The sequence below is a fragment of the Cervus canadensis genome, chromosome 10 (genome assembly GCF_019320065.1).
Source record: "Cervus canadensis isolate Bull #8, Minnesota chromosome 10, ASM1932006v1, whole genome shotgun sequence".
Lineage (NCBI taxonomy): Eukaryota > Metazoa > Chordata > Mammalia > Artiodactyla > Cervidae > Cervus > Cervus canadensis.
The window spans coordinates 38402152-38420655 of NC_057395.1; the positions used below are offsets into that span (position 1 = coordinate 38402152).

General features: G+C 37.8%; 1 protein-coding gene across 4 annotated transcripts in view; it reads left to right on the plus strand.

Moving 5' to 3' along the window:
- ODAD2 (outer dynein arm docking complex subunit 2) overlaps nucleotides 1–18504 on the plus strand; it is a 150126-nt gene that overhangs the window by 69232 nt on the left and 62390 nt on the right. For all 4 annotated transcript variants that reach the window (XM_043480163.1, XM_043480165.1, XM_043480164.1 and 1 more), the window contains 2 exons: nucleotides 33–187; nucleotides 1213–1455. In XM_043480163.1, coding sequence (XP_043336098.1) covers nucleotides 33–187; nucleotides 1213–1455 — 398 coding nt within the window. The remainder of the gene's footprint in view (nucleotides 1–32; nucleotides 188–1212; nucleotides 1456–18504) is intronic.

Genomic DNA, 18504 nt, shown 5'->3' on the forward strand with positions numbered 1-18504 from the left:
CATGACAGCGTCTGACTTGGCTTTTTGTGTAGTGTGCGGAAGACGAGGACACCCGCGACCTGGTGAGGCTGCATGGAGGACTTAAACCCCTGGCCTGCCTCCTCAACAACACTGACAACAAAGAGCGGTTGGCCGCTGTCACAGGGGCCATATGGAAATGTTCCATCAGCAAAGAGAATGTGACCAAGTAAGAAGGCATTCAGTGTTCTGTATCAAGCTGTGGCCATCAAAACACATCCTTCCATTTTAATGCTATTTTAGTAAAGAGTTGATTCTAATGCTACCCCTATAATTTTGAAAGCTGCACATTCTGGACTAAATTGGTAGAAATAAGGGATTCTTAGAATTGAAAGTGTCTGCTTCTCACCCCACCACCCGGAAATGATTTTCATGCGTTAATTGGAGGAAGGGGCTGATGTAATCTCCCTGTTCCATGGGCTGTTTTGCATGTGGGCAGCCATTTAAATGAGAAGCACCCCTGATATTTCCTGTAGAGACCATTCAAGGTGAAAGAAGGAATTTCCCACAGAATCTTTAGACAAGGAACTGGTTTTATTCTTTCTCTAAAGATAAACAAGATGAGTCAGCTAAAGACCAACTAACCAATTAATCTTCAAGTGTAGTCATTTTCAAGTATGCTTTGACTGAATTTTAAAGTATTTGTAAACTTATGATCATTTGATTGATTTTAATCTTTGAATTTATCTTTTTATATATTTTTAGAGTTTACACACTCTATGATGGATGTTCTAGGCAAGCTTTTTCCTATCTCAGGGTGATGATTTTCTTTGACAAGAAATGTACATGTTCTGTTTAACACAGTGATGATTTATTTTGCTTTGTTCATGTAAGATAATTCCTGAAATGTGAGAGAAAACCCCTAGGGCCCTGGGATTGTCGATGCTCAGATTTGAAAGAAGTTATAGCTGTCTCAGAAGCTGTACAATGTGGTACTTAGGAGCACAGACAATGGGTGTGGATGCAGGCTTCACTGTTTACCAAGCTTCAGATTAGCCTTTTGAAAATGGGCGTAATAATAGTGTCCATATCACAGCATTGTTATAATGATTGAATGAGCATATAGTTGGCATTTAGTACATTTTAGCTATTAATATTATCACTGAGATTGCTATCAGTTAACTTTATATCAGAAATAACATTGTTCACCTCTTTCCTTCCCTTCCTACCCTCTTTCGCTTGTGATGAACTCAGATTTCGGGAGTACAAAGCCATTGAAACCCTGGTGGGACTTTTAACTGACCAGCCTGAGGAAGTGCTTGTGAATGTGGTTGGTGCGTTGGGAGAATGCTGCCAAGAACACGAGAACAGAATCATCATCCGGAAATGCGGTGGCATCCAGCCACTTGTGAACCTCCTCGTTGGGATAAACCAGGCTTTACTTGTCAATGTCACAAAAGCAGTTGGTGCTTGTGCGGTGGAGCCCGAAAGTATGATGTAAGTGATCCTCAAGGCGGAAAGGTTTTGTCTGAGAGTGTTAGAAGGAATGCTGAGAAGTCTTAGAAGAGTGTCATCTCTTAGAATTGGTGTGCACGAGTGATGAGAGAGTAAAATGTGCTTATAAATAACTGCAAGGTGACCAAATCGGACTTGCAGAGCCAGATTATTCCCTTGAATAAGATGGAGGGTACTGACTAAAACACCCAGTGATCAATCAAAACAGTGGTGGAATTATCTTTAGGGGAATCATCTATATTTTATAGATATTGATAACAGTAGTATAATAATACAACTGAAAAAAAGAGAAGAGTGGATGAGTAGGTGTGCAAATTCTGTCTTGCACATAAATAAATCAATAGATAGTTTTTAAAACAGAAATTTTATCTATCTATCCATGTGCCTATTCACCTATCCATCCATCCATCCATCCATCCTTCCATCCATCCATCCATTTCTCTCTCTCTCTTACCTATCCATACGTGCTTTTATCTAGCTGTAGGCATAAAGAGATAGCTGAAATAATTTTTTAAAAATAATTTTATTTATGGCTGTGCTGGGTATTTGTTGCTGCTCGGGTTTTTTTTTAGTCGCAGCGAGCAGGGGCTGCTCTCTTGTTGCGGTGTGCAGGCCTCTCTTTGCGGTGCTTCCCTTGTTGCAGCACACAGTCTCAAGGGGGCGTGGGCTTCAGTATTTGTAGCATGTGGGCTCAGAAATTGTGGCTCTAGGGCTCTAGAGTTCAGGTGCAGTAGTTGTGATGCACAGACTTAGTTGCCCTGTGGCATGTGGGATCTTCCTGGACTAGGGATCAAACCTGTGTCTCCTGCATTGGCGGGCAGATTCTTTACCACTGAGCCACAAGGGAAGCCCTGGAATAATTTTATTGATTATTATTTCTGCATGGTGGTATTTGGGATCTTTTGTACTTTCTAAGGCTTCCCTGGTGGCTCAGACAGTAAAGCGTCTGCCTGCAATGTGGGAGACTCTGGTTCGATCCCTGGGTTGGGAAGATCCTCTGGAGAAGGAAATGGCAACCCACTCCAGTACCCTTGCCTGGAAAATCCCATGGACAGAGGAGCCTGGTATGCTACAGTCCATGGGGTCGCAAAGAGTCGGACACGACTGAGCGACTTCACTTCACTTTTATATTTTCTACACAATTTGTATGATAAATATGTATCATCTTTAAAACAAAATAAAGATCTTGTTTAGTACCTTGGACAATCTCATTTTCTTCTGAATAGTGTACAGTGGTTCAGAGTATAGATTCTGGAGGCATTGCCTGGAATGCCAGTCTCATCACTTACTATGTTTCCTTCAGCAAATTATTAAAGTACTTGGTGCCTTGGCTCCTAAATATATAACTTGGAGACAGTCATGGTACCTGTCTCATTGGATTGTTGTAATGACTGAGTGAATTAATGTATGTAAAGTACTTAATAATAGTGCTGGGTAAGTGTTGGCTAGTATCATTCACATAGTCATAGCTTTAATTAATAGCAATTTAAACCAATAATAACACAAATACAAAATTAAAGTCAGAGGGTCTAGTATCTGTACTTATCTACAGATGAGTCCATTTCTCTTATATCAAATTAATCATGTTATTTAACTTGCTATAAATAAAGAATAAGAGGATCTTGAATGGGTCCTCTCAGCTACAGTCAGGAAATTTGAGGGTGTGGCATAGACATGTCAGTAGGTGATTATAATTCAGGCCTTTGTGTATTGTGCTAAGCTTGGGTTTTGTTTTAAAGTTGGTAGAAATTTACTAAAGGATTTTAGGCATAACCTGAAACAGAGATGCTTATTTAGGAAACCATTGTGGGCCAGAGGTGAAGGTGGTTTACACTAAGCATATGGAATATAATATATAATACTAAAGAATAAAAAAGTGACAGATTAAAGAAGAACAAAGTAAGAGACTAGATAAAACCAGGTGAATGGCTGAGCATGAGTTGTAAAGAAGAGGGAGGAGTCGTGGGTGATAATTAGGTTTCTGACTTGGATAACTATGAATAGATGAGATGGATGTCTGTACCACTTACTGATATAGGGAAGGTAGCTGGAGGAATGGTGAAGGCAGAATGAACTTCACTAGGGCAGAAACAAGGCCAGTTTGTTCATCATGGTACGTTCATTGTCTAACCCGGTCCCAGGCTCAGCATAGGCACTCAGTGAACATTTATAAGTACACGAAATGAATGATGAATTCAGTACACATTGAGGTTTTGTGGTGATGATGACTAGTCAATTGGATAGTCATTCATGTCTAAAACTTAGGATAGAATGTGGGTTGGGCATGTAGTATTATGAACATTTGGCAACTTAAGTGATGAATACAGGTGAGGTTGTGAGGAAGAGGAAAGAAAAGGGCAAAGAAGACAAAAACAGAATCCTGTTCAACCTGATCTTCTAAGGAGAATGAGTGAACCAGAGGAGGTGCCTATATAGAAATAGCAAAGGAACAGCCCCAGCTGTGAGGGAAGCCAGGGGAACAAGTTACTGAAAAAAACAAAGGGAAGAGAGAGTTTAAGGGGAGAATGTGGTCAAAAGTGTCCAGTTCTGTGACAGAGTCTCATAAGATAAAGACTAAACTGTTCTTTCTTGTGCACCAAGGAGGTTGATGAACTCTCTTGTACTTGTGGATATGGTTTTCTTACAGATATTTTTAGAAACACACACAGTCTGTTTTAGAAAACAGTGTTTTGAGTTTGGTAAGGATCCAACAGCATTACATGTGGTGTCATATTTCAGACGTGGCTATTATTGCTAGATTTGTAGGATTTATTGAGTCTTCAAGCTTCAAGTTAAATGGTAAGGAAATGACAAATACCTCTCCCTTGTGTAAGTCTTAAATAATTCATAGGTTAGGAACTTTTTTTAATGATTAGCAGTTTTATGTTGTTTTTTTGAGATGTCTGTGGCTGTGGCCAAAACTTAGGTGTGGTATATGAGGATGGACATCTATACACATAGCAGAGTTTTATTAGCTCTGTGATAGAATGCACAATTCTCTTCCCATATCTATTTTTCAGTAAGAATACAAAACACGTTAAAAATAACAGTTTAGCTACTGAATCAAAAATTGTTTTTAAGACACCAGTGATTTCAGAAAACTCTACTGACTTTTTTCAGTACATCAGACTACTTAAAGACTCAGTGTAAATAGTTTCATATTAATTATGCCCTTCCTGAGGACCTGACATGTAACAGCCGGTATCCTGATGTATTAGGTTCATGAAAAAGTAGATTTATTCATGCTAGATTTTCTTTTTTTGTTGACTTGTTAATGCCTATTTGATATGTACAGAATTCATCTGGAGGTAATTTGTCCTTCAAGTATATAAAAATCACACCAACATTGCAAAAAACTGTTAACGCTTATGTTTTGGGGAATGTAACTTTCTCATAAAGTGCTATAAAATTTTAAATGACTAAAAAGTATTGAAGCTAAAAACTTAAACATCTAAAATTTCTTTTCCATACCTCAGGCTCTTTACTTACCTTTAGAAAATTAAAAAAAAATTTTATTGAAGTATAGTTAATTTACAATGTTGTGTTAGTTTCAGGTGTATAGCAAAGTGATTCATATAAAAATATACATTCTTTTTCATATTCTTTTCCCATATAGGTTATTACAAAATACTGAGTATAGATCTCTGTACTATACAGTGGGTCCTTGTTGTTTATCTATTTTATATGTAGTAGTGTGTATATGTTACTCCCAATTCCTAATTTATTCCTCCCCCTCCTTTCCTTTTGGAAACCAAGACATTGTTTTCATGTCTGTGAGTTTGTTTCTGTTTTGTAAATATAAGTTCATTTATATCATTCTTTTTTAGATTCCACATATAAGTAATATCGTAGAATATTTGTCTTTCTCTGCCTGACTTACTTTAATTAGTATGATAATCTCTAGGTCCATCCATGTTGCTGCAAATGACATTATTTTGTTCTTTTTATTGCTGAGTAATATTCCATTGTGTATATGTACCACATCTTCTTTATCCTCTTCTCTGTCAGTGGATGTTTAGGTTGCTTCCATGTCTTGGCTGTTGTGAATAGTACTGCAATGAACATTGGAGTGCATTTATTTTGTTGAATTATAGTTTTGTCTCAATGTATGCCCAGGGCTTCCCTGGTGGCTCAGAGGTTAAAGCGTCTGCCTGCAATGCTGGAGACCTGGGTTTGACCCCTGGGTCAGGAAGATTCCCTGGAGAAGGAAATGGCAACCCACTCCAGTATTTGTGCCTGGAGAATCCCAAGGACAGAGGAGCCTGGTAGGCTACAGTCCACGGGATCGCAAAGAGTCGGACACAACTGAGCGACTTCACTTCACTTCATGCCCAGGAGTGGGATTGTAGGATCATATGGTAGCTCAGTTGTTAGTTTTTAAGGGAACTTTCATTCGTTCTCCATAGTGGCTGCACAAATTTACATTCCCATCAACTAAACTTTTATTTTGAAATAACACTAGACTTACAGAAAAGTTGCAAGAATGTAGAATGCATGGAATAGAGAGTTCCCATATGCCCTTAACATCCTATATACCACGGTGAAATTATAAAAACATTTTATTTGTTCAAGTCTAATGTTTTAGAATTTGAAGAGTGTTGTATGTGGATTTTGTCTTTTTTTGTTCAGTTCATTCCCTAGTATTTAATCTTCCTTATTGGTGGTATAATTTTTTTTTCACTGCCATTATGTTCTTCAATTGGTTGTCTCTATGAGAACTATTGAATTTTGTGTATTAATTCTATATGCTGCTACCTAACAGAATTCTCTTATCAGGTTCACTTTATTATTGATTCTATAGCACAGTTGTTGGAGAAGGCAATGGCAACCCACTCCAGTACTCTTGCCTGGAAAATCCCATGGACGGAGGAGCCTGGTGGGCTGCAGTCCATGGGGTCACTAAGAGTCAGACACGATTGAGCGACTTCACTTTCACTTTTCACTTTCATGCATTGGAGAAGGAAATGGCAACCCACTCCAGTGTTCTTGCCTGGAGAATCCCAGGGATGGGGGAGCCTGGTGGGCTGCCATCTATGGGGTCGCACAGAGTCAGACACGACTGAGGCGACTTAGCAGGAGCAGCAATAGCAGCACAGTTGTTGACTTACTATATGTAGCACATGGACCAAATCCTGTTTTTGTAAATAAAGTTTTATTGGAACATACTCAGACTCATTCATTTATGTATTGTCTTTGGTGACTTTTATGTTACAAATGAAAGGGTTGAGTAGTTGCAACAAAGACCAAATAACCCACAAAGACTAATATACTTGCTACCAGGGCTTAATTTTTAAAAAATTGCTGAATTCTTCTCTAGGATATTCCTGAAGAAGTTTTATGTCTTCTTTATAAATTCTTACTCTTTAGATTGAGTTCTTGTTTGATTTTATTAGCTGATTTCCTACCACGATGCTGACTAGTAATGGAGATTACTGGTTTTACTGGACATGCCTTTAGTGCTATTTTATTAGGTGAAATAATGTCTTGAGGACTAAGGTATATACATTTTATCATATTTTTCAAAACCTCTTAATTTTTATTTTTGAAGAGTGGTTTTTAAGTCACATATAGGTATTGAAAAGACTTTTCACAGAAAAAAAAAAAGGTATTAGATTTTGTCAGATATCTTTTTAAGCATTTATGGAGATTATGCTCCATTTGATCCAGTATGATTTTTCCCTTTATGTCTATCAACATCATGAATAATACTCATGGGTTTCTAAACACTGCACCAACCTTGCATTCTGGGAATAAGTTTCACTTGGTCATGATGTGCTGATTTCTTAATGTGGTGTAGGATTCTGTTTGCTAATCTTAGTATTTCCATAATGATATTGAGTTAATTTTGGTCTGTAGTTTGTTTCTTTTCCTTTCTTTCTTTTTTAAAAAAAAAACTATCTTTATTAAATTTAGGTATCAGTATTATACCTCCTTCAAAAAGAAATTACAAAGTTTTCTTTTATTTCAATGCTCTGGAATAATTTATTGAACAATGGGATAAAGGTTTGGTAGAAGTATACTGTACAGTCATGTGGGCCCAATCTGTATGTGTTTTATTAGTTCTTTATTGGTTTCCTCTAGTTCTTCTATGAAATCTGATCCATTTATGCTTTTTACTAGAATGGGGTCAGTTTTGGCAATCTGCATTTCCTCATAAAATGATCAATTTCATTTACATTATCAAATTTATTTAAACAGTGATCTGAAAAGCAATGTCTTGTGATTTTTAAACTTTGTTTTTTTTCAATGGTTATTTCCCACTTGTCAATTTATGTTTGTGTGTGTGAGCGTTCTCCTGTTTTTTCCCTGATCAAATTATCTGGTATAGTTTCCCTATTTTGATTTTTTTCTGAAAAAAATTTTATTAATCAGGTATACTGTGCTTTTATTCTCTACCTCATAAATTTCTTTTATCTTTATGTTGTCTTTTTAGAGTTTATTTTGTAACGATTTTTCTAATTGTTTGAGCTTAGAAGGTATTTTATTTTATTTTTTTGACTGTGCTGTGCAGTTTTTGGAATCCTAATTCCCTGACCAGGGATTGAACCCAGGCCACCTGTGGTGGAAGTGTGGACCCCTAACCACTGGACTGCCAGGGGATTCCCTTGTTTTATAATAATAAAAGTAGTTTGTGCTATGAACTTTTCTTTGACACGTCTTTAAATGTCCCTTGTAGATTCTGATCTATAGTGATTTCATTATCATTATTTTTAAGAAATTCTTTAAATTCAATTTGTATTTTCCCTTTAGACCATGTGTTGTTTAATGGAATTTTTTTTTAATTCCACAGAAATGAAGCTTTTTGTTTTTTGTTTATTTTAGCTATTTCTTATTATGTTGCAGTTTACTCAGAGTGTTTTATTTCTACTTTTTATGGAAAATACTAAGGTTTCCTTAATGACTTACTCTAAGATGAATTTTTACAAAACATCTATAGGTGCTTTGGGTGAAGATATATTCCCTTTCAACAGAGGCTAGAAGTGAAGTGAAGTTTTAGTCGCTCAGTCATGTCCGACTCTCTGGGACACCATGGACGGTAGCCTGCCAGGCTCCTCTGTCCATGGAATTCTCCAGGCAAGAATACTGGAGTGGGTTGCCATTTCCTTCTCCAGGGGATCTTCCTGATCCAAGGATCAAACCTGGGCCTCCCACATTGCAGGCAGATTCTTTACCACCTGAGCCACCAGAGGTCAACAGAAGGTACGTAATGAAACAGATCTTAAGAGTATACAATAGAGGGTAGAATCTGATGTATATTCTTAAGATCTGTTTCATTATGTTACATAAGCCCTCTGTCCCTACTATTTACTTATCATGCACATGATCTGTCTCATACTGAATGTGATGGCATTATTAGCGTGCTTCTACCTGTGTTGTCTTACAGCTGATACAGCTTTTGCTTCTTAAAGGCAGGCTGTATATTATTTGGTGCATAAATGTTCTAATCATTGTGAGCTATAGCTTTTAATACTTCAAGAGATCTTCTTTGTCATGTTTAATGAGTTTTGGCTTGATATTTCTACTTTGATATAAGAATCTTTACCCCTGCTCTCATATTTTTTTCATTTCCAGAAATATCTTGGCCTACCTTTTGTTTTTCATCTTTCTTGAACCACTTTCTTTTAGGTGTGCTATCTTATGTAGTCTATAGATGGGTCTTGCTTTGTACACCAAATTAAACATATTTTTAATAATTGAGCTAAACCCACATACACTTATTGATGTTTGGTCTCATAATATTTTATAATTATTCATATTCTGTTATATTTGCTCTTCTATTTATTTCAGCTTTGCTAGATATAAAATTCTTGGTTCCCATTTTCTTTCTTGAATTAAAAAAAAGTCTGCTTCATTGTTACCTTACTTTATACCTTTCTTGTGAAAATTGTGATATTAGTCAAATTCGTTTTTCTTTGTGAGTTTATCTTTTTGCTTAGAGGCCTTGATAAATTTTTCTTTACCTTTATAATCTAATACTTTTACCCGCATCTCCAGGTTTATCTTAGAGTTCATTGCTAATCATTTGGTTAACCTGAAATAGAATTAATACAGAAAAATTAGGATAAATGCTTTTTTCTCCCTTTGAAAAAGTCAAATTTCAGATACATGAGTTGTCAGGAGCCCTGGCAAATGCCAATAGTGATGATAAAGGCTGTTTTTCAGACTTACTAGGAACTTATAGATCCTCATGGTTTACTTTAGTTTCTGCTGTTAATTGTAAGACAGAATTCCTGCCATACATGATTCAAAACATGCTAAAGTTCTAATGTCTCAAGTTTTTCATTACTTAAGAACTAACCTTAAACCTACAGATCAGCTTTCAACTCTTAAGTGCTGGCCTACATGCATGCTAAGTCACTTCATTCGTATCTGACTCTTGTGACCCCATGGATTGTAGCCCACCAGGCTCCTCTGTCTGTGGGATTCTCCAGGCAAGAATACTAGAGTGAGTTGCCATGCCCTTCTCCAAGGGATCTTCCAGACCCAGGGATCAAACCTCTGTCTCCTGCGGCTCCTGCATTGCAGGCAGCTTCTTTACTACTGAGCCTACAATGTAAAGGGTTAAATTTCATGTTTTTTTAAAGATAATCAAGAAAAATATTTATATTAATATTCCATAAATGTCCAAGATTCTAAGAAGTTTTACATAAAAATTTTGCTAAATAATATACTAATTTCCTATAATTTATCCTATAAAATATTTTCCTTCCACACATTATAAAACAAACATTTGCTGAACTGATTGTTACATAGTCCAGTGTTATGTGATCATGTAATGAAAGACTCTTTTATAAAACATATACACAAGGATAGAATTAAAACTTACCATGGAATCTGTAACTCTAAATTTCCTGTCTTCTGTGGTTTAAACATAATTATGTTGCATTTACATAGTTTTTTTTTTTTTACATTTGGGTTTATTTGTTCTTTTTAAAAAGGGGAGAAAAAATAAAGCTATGCTTGTTTGCATACAAACAGGCTGCCCAGAAATTTCATTTACCACAAAACCAGTCCTTATGACATTTTAGGGCTTATGCAAGATATAGAATAGAATATATGTTTCAAATGTTTGTGTCATTAAGAACATTTTTCCTTCCTTTTTACATTTTTGGTTATTTGTTTCTCATCTGCATACTTTTAAAAGTATGTGAATTTAACTGAGATACCGAAATGCCACATGAAAAGTAATTAAGTGAATCATTTTATCTTCTGAGTCTTAGTTTCCTCATTTTAAACACGCTCTGAGGATGTTTAATTTGAGGGTTATGTGGGTTTTATTTATCTGCATTATATATCTTATTCATCCAGTTGTAACATGTGCATAAGTTCAATAGCTGAATAAATTAATTGTTCAGTACTATTTCCTGTGTATGAGAGAGTATGTGTATGTGTTTACAATGAAGTTAAAACATTTTTTAAACTTTTAATTTGTGAAATGTTGTATACATAAAGTACATGATGCAAGTGTATCCATTAGTAAATTTTAAAAAGGGAAGACTCATGTATCTGCCCCCCAAGCCAAGAAGCAGAATATTGTTGTCACCCTACAAGACCCCCTAGCTGCCTGTCCTTCTCCCAGCCTACCCTGTGCCCACCTCCCTGCAGGCTGGGGAGAGCACACCCTTACCTTTTATGGTAATTTTTATCTTGCCTTGTTTTACACATTTTACAGTTGAGAATGCCTCCCTATAAAGTATAGTTCTGTTTTGTTTCTATTTGGGAACAAATAGAAGCATGTAGTATGTGTTTATTTTTGTCTGATATTTTATTGAAAATTATAGGTTATTTTAATACTTAACTGTTCTGTTTGATGCATTTTAACAATTGTATACAATCATATAACCAGCAGCCAAAAGAAAATGTAAAACATATCCTTCACCCAAGAAAGTTCACTCATGCTATTTACCAGTCAGTCCCCACCCTAACCCCACGCAGCCACTTTCTCATTTCCATCACTCTAGGTTAGTTTTGCCTGTTCTGGGAGTAGAATTTCTGATTCATAGGGTAGAAGTTTAACTTTATTAGAAAATCCCAGATAGCACACAACTGTGGTTGTACAATTTTACATTCCCATTGGTGCCAACATTCAGTGTTCCTTTTTTTTTTTAATTCAGTCCTTCTAACAGGGTAAAAGGGCTTCCCAGGTGGCTCAGTGGTAAAAGAATCCACTTGCAATGCAGGAGATATGGGTTTGATCCCTGGGTCAGGAAGATCCCCTGGAGGAGGAAATGGCAACCCATTCCAGTATTCTTTCCTGGAAAATTCCATAGACAGAGCCGTCTGCTGGACTACAGTCCATGGGGTCGTCAAGAGTTGAACAAGTCTGAAGCAACTGAGCATGCATGCCCACAGGCTCAGCTTAATGTTCAGTAGGTTAGATGTGTTAAATGTGTTTTCAACATATGATGCTTTTGACTTCCGATGGGTTTATTTTTATTAGGATATAGCTGCATCATCATTCAATTGAGAGAGATCTGTGTGGAGATAAGAAAGTGAAAGTGAAGCTGCTCAGTTGTGTCCTACTCTTTGTGACCCCATGGACTGTGGTCTACCAGGCTCCTCTGTCCATGGGATTTTCCAGGCAGAAATACTGGAGTGGGTTGCCATTTCCTTCTCCAGGGGATTTTCCCAACCCAGGGATTGAACCCAGGTCTCCCGCATTGTAGGTAGACACTTTACCATCTGAGCCACCAGGAAAGTCACAGAGATGAGAGGGGAAAGTCAAATGAGATCTTGAGGAAGCAACCAGACAAACTCAGATGGTGGGACTTTCTACAGCAGTCTTCATCTTTTAAAACAGTCAGTGCCATAAAAAAAATTCTAGATTAAAAGAGACTAAATAGATACATCAAAAACATAGTGTATGATCCTTGTTTGAATCCAGGTTTCGTTTGCTCTTTTAAAAGCTCTAAGGAAGTTTTGAGAATTGGGAATATTTGAATCTGAGCTGGATATTTGATTATATCAGGGAATTACTTTTACCTTTCTTAAATGTAAGAATAGTATAATGATAATGCAAGAGATTGTGCTTATTTTTAAAAGGTGAAAGTTTTAGTTGTACGCTGTTGTATCTGTAACTTGCTTGCAAACAGTTTAAAAAAAATGATACTTGTATTGATAGATGACACAAGTAGATCAGATTTTGAAGGCTGTGTCTATTGGTGTTTACTTTACTGTTTTTAAGAAAACTCTTAAGTGTGTTTGAAATTTTTCATAGAAGGGAGAAAAAAATAAGATCAAAAGTTTTTTGCACTTAATAGAATGGTAAAATATAAGAAAACTGATGGTGACTAGTATTCTCATGATCTGTTTATGGGAAACAAATTAACATAACTTTTATGGAAGATAGTCTGTTGATACGTATTTAAATTTAAAATATATAAAATCCTTACCTAGTGATTCCATTTCTCAGTGTTTGTCCCTCTGGTTCCGCCCACATTGCCTGCTTTCCTGTCCGCTCACCTTCCTAGTCTGCAAACGCCTCTTTCGTCTCTCTTAGTCTATATGCATATAGTTCTGACATTCCTGATGAAGTTGAGATAGGGATTTAAATTCATCACTAAAATGTGGAATTTTTGCAATATTCTAATCAATAGTGTATGATAAATCTTTGTTGTCTAAAGTAGAACCGTTTATTTCACTGATCACATAGAATGTCAATGCAAATTTATTTAATTGAATTCAAATCCAAATCAACTATATTATCTTTGCTATCTCTACTGATAGCGTGGTGCTCATATACTCAAGTGAGGCTGTATGCCTGAATAAAATCAGAATTTTTTGGTTCAATACTTTATATTTCTAGTGTATATTAATAAGTTTATAGTATACTCTGAACAAATATCCACTTTAAATCTTGACTTAGCCTAATTACTGGATATAAATAGAGCCACAGATCAATCTAAGTTTATCTGCATGTTTATCAACCTCGGAAATGAAACTAACATTAATTGCATATCTATTTGTAATTATATTGGATATCTGATTAGTAAGGTAATATGACCTGATTTTAATAGATGAGGAAATTCAAGCTTCAGGAGATTAAATATTTGCCCAATATCGTGATTCTAGGTAGTAGTCCTGGTATTTGAACACATGATTTATAATTATCTAGTTTCAGTTCAGTTCAGTCACTCAGTCGTGTCCAACTCTTTGAGACCCCATGAATCGCAGCACACTGGGCCTCCCTGTCCATCACCAACTCCCGGAGTTTTACCCAAACTCATGCCCATCAAGTCAGTGATGCCATCCAGCCATCTCATCCTCTGTCGTCCCCTTCTCCTCCTGCCCCCAATCCCTCACAGCATTAGGGTCTTTTCCAATGAGTCAACTCTTCACATGAGGTGGCCAAAGTACTGGAGTTTCAGCTTCAGCATCAGTCCTTCCAATGAACACCCAGGACTGATCTCCTTTAGGATGGACTGGTTGGATCTCCTTGCAGTCCAAGGGACTCTCAAGAGACTTCTCCAACACCACAGTTCAAAAGCATCAATTTTTAGCACTCCACTTTCTTCACAGTCCAACTGTCACATCCATACATGACCACTGGAAAAAACATAGCCTTGACTAGACGAACCTTTGTTGGCAAAGTAATGTCTCTGCTTTTTAATATGCTATCTAGGTTGGTCATAACTTTCCTTCCAAGGAGTAAGCGTCTTTTAATTTCATGGCTGCAATCACCATCTGCAGTGATTTTGGAGCCCCCAAAAATAAAGTCTGACACTGTTTCCACTGTTTCTCCATCTATTTCCCATGAAGTGATAGGACCAGATGCCATGATCTTAGTTTTCTGAATGTTTAGCTTTAAGCCAACTTTTTCACTCCTTTGCCTTTCACTTCTCTTCTATTCACAGCTATTTGTAAGGCCTCCTCAGACAACCATTTTGCCTTTTTGCATTTCTTTTTCTTGGGGATGGTCTTGATCACTGCCTCCTGTACAATGTCACGAACCTCCATCCATAGTTCTTCAGGCACTCTTGTCTATCAGATCTAATACCTTGAATCTATTTGTCACTTTCACTGTATAGTCACAAGGGATTTGATTTAGGTCATATCTGAATGGTCTAGTGGTTTTCCATACTTTCTTTAATTTACCTCTGAATTTGGCAATAAAGAGTTCATGATCTGAGCCACAGTCAGCTCCTGGTCTTTTTTTGCTGACTGTATAGAGCTTCTCCATCTTTGGCTGCAAAGAATATAATCAATCTGATTTTAGTATTGACTATCTGGTGATGTCCATGTGTAGAGTCTTCTCTTGTGTTGTTGGAAGAGGGTGTTTGCTATGACCAGTGTATTTTCTTGACAAAACTTTGTTAGCCTTTGCCCTGCTTAATTCTGTATTCCAAAGCCAAATTTTCCTGTTACTCCAGATACTTCCTGACTTCCTACTTTTGCATTCCAGTCCCCTTTAATGAAAAGGACATCTTCTTTGGGTGTTAGTTCTAGAAGGTCTTTTAGGTCTTCATAGAACCATTCAACTTCAGCTTCTTCAGCATTATTGATTGGGGCATAGACTTGGATTACTGTGATACTGAATGGTTTGCCTTGGAAGCGAACAGAGATCTTTCTGTCATTTTTAAGATTGCATCCAAGTACTGCATTTCAGACTCTTTTGTTGACTATGATGGCTACTTCATTTCTTCTAAGGAATTCTTGCCCACAGTAGTAGATATAATGGTCATCCGAGTGAAATTCACCCATTCCAGTCCATTTTAGTTCACTGATTCCTAAAATGTCGATATTCACTCTTGCCATCTCCTGTTTGACCACTTCCAATTTGCCTTGATTCATGGACCTAACATTCCAGGTTCCTATGCAATATTGCTCTTTACAGCATTGGACTTTACTTCCATCACCAGTCACGTCCACAACTGGGTGTTGTTTTTGATTTGGCTCTGTCTCTTCATTCTTTCTGGAGTTATTTCTCCACTGATCTCCAGTAGCATTTTGGGTACCTGCCGACCTGTGGAGTTCATCTTTCAGTGTCCTGTCTTTTTGCCTTTTCATACTGTTCATGGGATTGTCAAGGCAATAATACTGAACTGCTCTGCCATTCCCTTCTCCAGTGGACCACGTTTTGTCAGAACTTTCCACTATGACCTGTGTGTCTTGGGTGACCCTACACAGCATGGTCATAGTTTCACTGAGTTAGACAAGGCTATTCTGCTTTATTGACTACACCAAAGCCTTCGACTGTGTGGATCACAATAAACTGTAGAAAATTCTGAAGGAGATGGGAATACCAGACCACCTGACCTGCCTCTTGAGAAACCTGTATGCAGGTCAGGAAGCAACAGTTAGAACTGGACATGAAACAACAGACTGGTTCCAAATAGGAAAAGGAGTATGTCAAGGCTGTATATTGTCACCCTGCTTATTTAACTTATATGCAGAGTACATCATGAGAAACGCTGGGCTGCAAGAAGCACAAGCTGGAATCAAGATTGCCGGGAGAAATATCAATAACCTCAGATATGCAGATGACACCACCCTTATGGCAGAAAGTGAAGAGGAACTAAAAAGCCTCTTGATGAGAGTTAAAGAGGAGAGTGAAAAAGTTGCCTTAAAGCTTAACATTCAGAAAATTAAGATCATGGCATCTGGTCCCATCACCTCAGGGGAAATAGATGGGGAGACAGTGGAAACAGTGTCAGACTTTACTTTTTGGGGGCTCCAAAATCATTGCAGATGGTGATTGCAGCCATGAAATTAAAAGACGCTTACCCCTTGGAAGGAAAGTTATGACCAACCTAGATAGCATATTAAAAAGCAGAGACATTACATTGCCAACAAAGGTCCGTCTGGTCAAGGCTATGATTTTTCCAGTGGTCATGTATGGATGTGACAGTTGGACTGTGAAGAAAGCTGAATGCCAAAAAATTGATGCTTTTGAACTGTGGTGTTGGAGAAGACTCTTGAGAGTCCCTTGGACTGCAAGGAGATCCAACCAGTCCATTGAAGGAGTTAAGTCCTGGGTGTTCATTGGAAGGACTGATGGTGAACCCTGAAACTCCAGTACTTTGGCCACCTCATGTGAAGAGTTGACTCATTGGAAAAGACCCTAATGCTGTGAGGGATTGGGGGCAGGAGGAGAAGGGGATGACAGAGGATGAGATGGCTGGATGGCATCACCGACTTGATGGGCATGAATTTGGGTAAACTCCGGGAGTTGGTGATGAACAGGGAGGCCTGGCATGCTGCAATTCATGGGGTCTCAAAGAGTCGAACTTTGAGTCCGACTGAGCGACTGAACTGAACTGAACTGAATGGTCCATGTGATCAATTTGGTTAGTTTTCTGTGATTGTGGTTTTCAGTCTGTCTGCCCTCTGATGGAGAAGGATAAGAGGCTTATGGAAGCTTCCTGATGGGAGAGACTGACTGGTGGGGAAACTGGGTCTTATTCAAATGGGCAGCCCCATGCTGAGTAAATCTTTAATCCAATTTTCTGTTGATGGGTGGGGCTGTGTTCCCTCCCTGTTGTTGACCTGAGGACAAACTCTGGTGGAGGTAATGAAGATAATGGTGACCTCCTTCAGAAGGTCGCATGCACGCACTTCTGCACTGAGTGCCCTCAACCCTGCAGCAGGCCACCGCTGACCCAGGCCTCCGCCAGAGACTCCTGGGCACACATGGGCCAGTCTGGGTCAGTCTGATATGGGGTCACTGCTCCTTTTTTCTGGGTCTTGGTGCACACAAGGTTCTGTTTGTGTCCTCCCAGAGTCTATTTCCCCAGCCCTGTGTAAGTTTTGGCAGCTCTATGGTGGGTTAATGGCAACCTCCTCCAAGAGGGCTTATGCCATACCCAGGTCTACTGCACCCAGAGCTCCTGCCCCCAGCAGTCCACTGCTGACCCGTACCTCCACAGAAGATAAGCAAACACAGTTCTGTCTCAGTCTCTGTGGGGTCTTGGGTCCTGGTATGGACAAGGTATTTTTGAGCCCTCTGAGCATCTCTGGCGTGTGTCAGGTTTGATTCTAAAGGCGATTTCACCTCTCCTACCATATCTTGCTGGGGCTTCTCCTTTGCTCTTGGATGTGGGGTATCTCCTCACAGCCACTCCAGCGCCACGCAGCTGCCTATATGGTCTCGTATAGTCTCTTTAAAAGAATACATAGAGATAGAAACATTAAAACTTTGAGAATTTTTATAAAAATGTTAAATTTTTTCTAATCATAGTTTTTTTCCAGTCATTAATTCTGACCAGCATTTATGTTTTCATTTTTGCAGAATTGCCAACCAGGTTTTATTTATTTATTTTTTTTCCAACCTGGTTTTAAAGCGTATAGATTTCAGTTGCAATTTATAATGTGGCTTAAGAACATCATGTTCTTTCAGGCTAACCACATTTAGGTTGAGCCATTGTCTGACAATGGTATTTATCAGCACAATTTGCAAATATTATGACATTTTTAGACATGATGCTAAATTATGGTTTCAAAATAGATGTACTGGCTTTGCCAGACAGAAATTCTGCAACTTCAGCCATACTGGCCATGTGGGTGCAAACTGTCCACATTTGTTCATATATGTGGCCTTGGTGGGCAGGCAAGCCAGCCAGACTTCTTAACAATCCTGACAAGAGTTAACATGACAAAAGAAACTGAAACTCATAACAAGCCGCTGTGTCTTTTCTTGTTTTTCTTTTTTTTTTTTAAAGAGCCAGAGTATGAACATGTATTCGTCTTTCAAAAACGGTTATTTTGTCAGCCCACAGTTTGATTTCTATGATAAAGCTGAGGATTTTGGAAACATGTAATTCAGTTTTGTTTTTATAATATCAGAGTATTAATGTAAAACTCTACTGATAATAAAAATAGGAAGAGTTAACATAGTGCTGGAGATGAAATCAAAGCAAGATAGTAGTAAAATTAAAGAACTATACGAAAGGAGAAAGATCCATTGAAAATGGACAATGGTGTAATTAATACCACCTATAAGCCCATCACTGTATATTCAAAAAGCAATAAAGTTGTAAAGAAGATTTATGAAAATGCACTTTCAACCTAGAAGGAACTCCAAATAAAAATTTA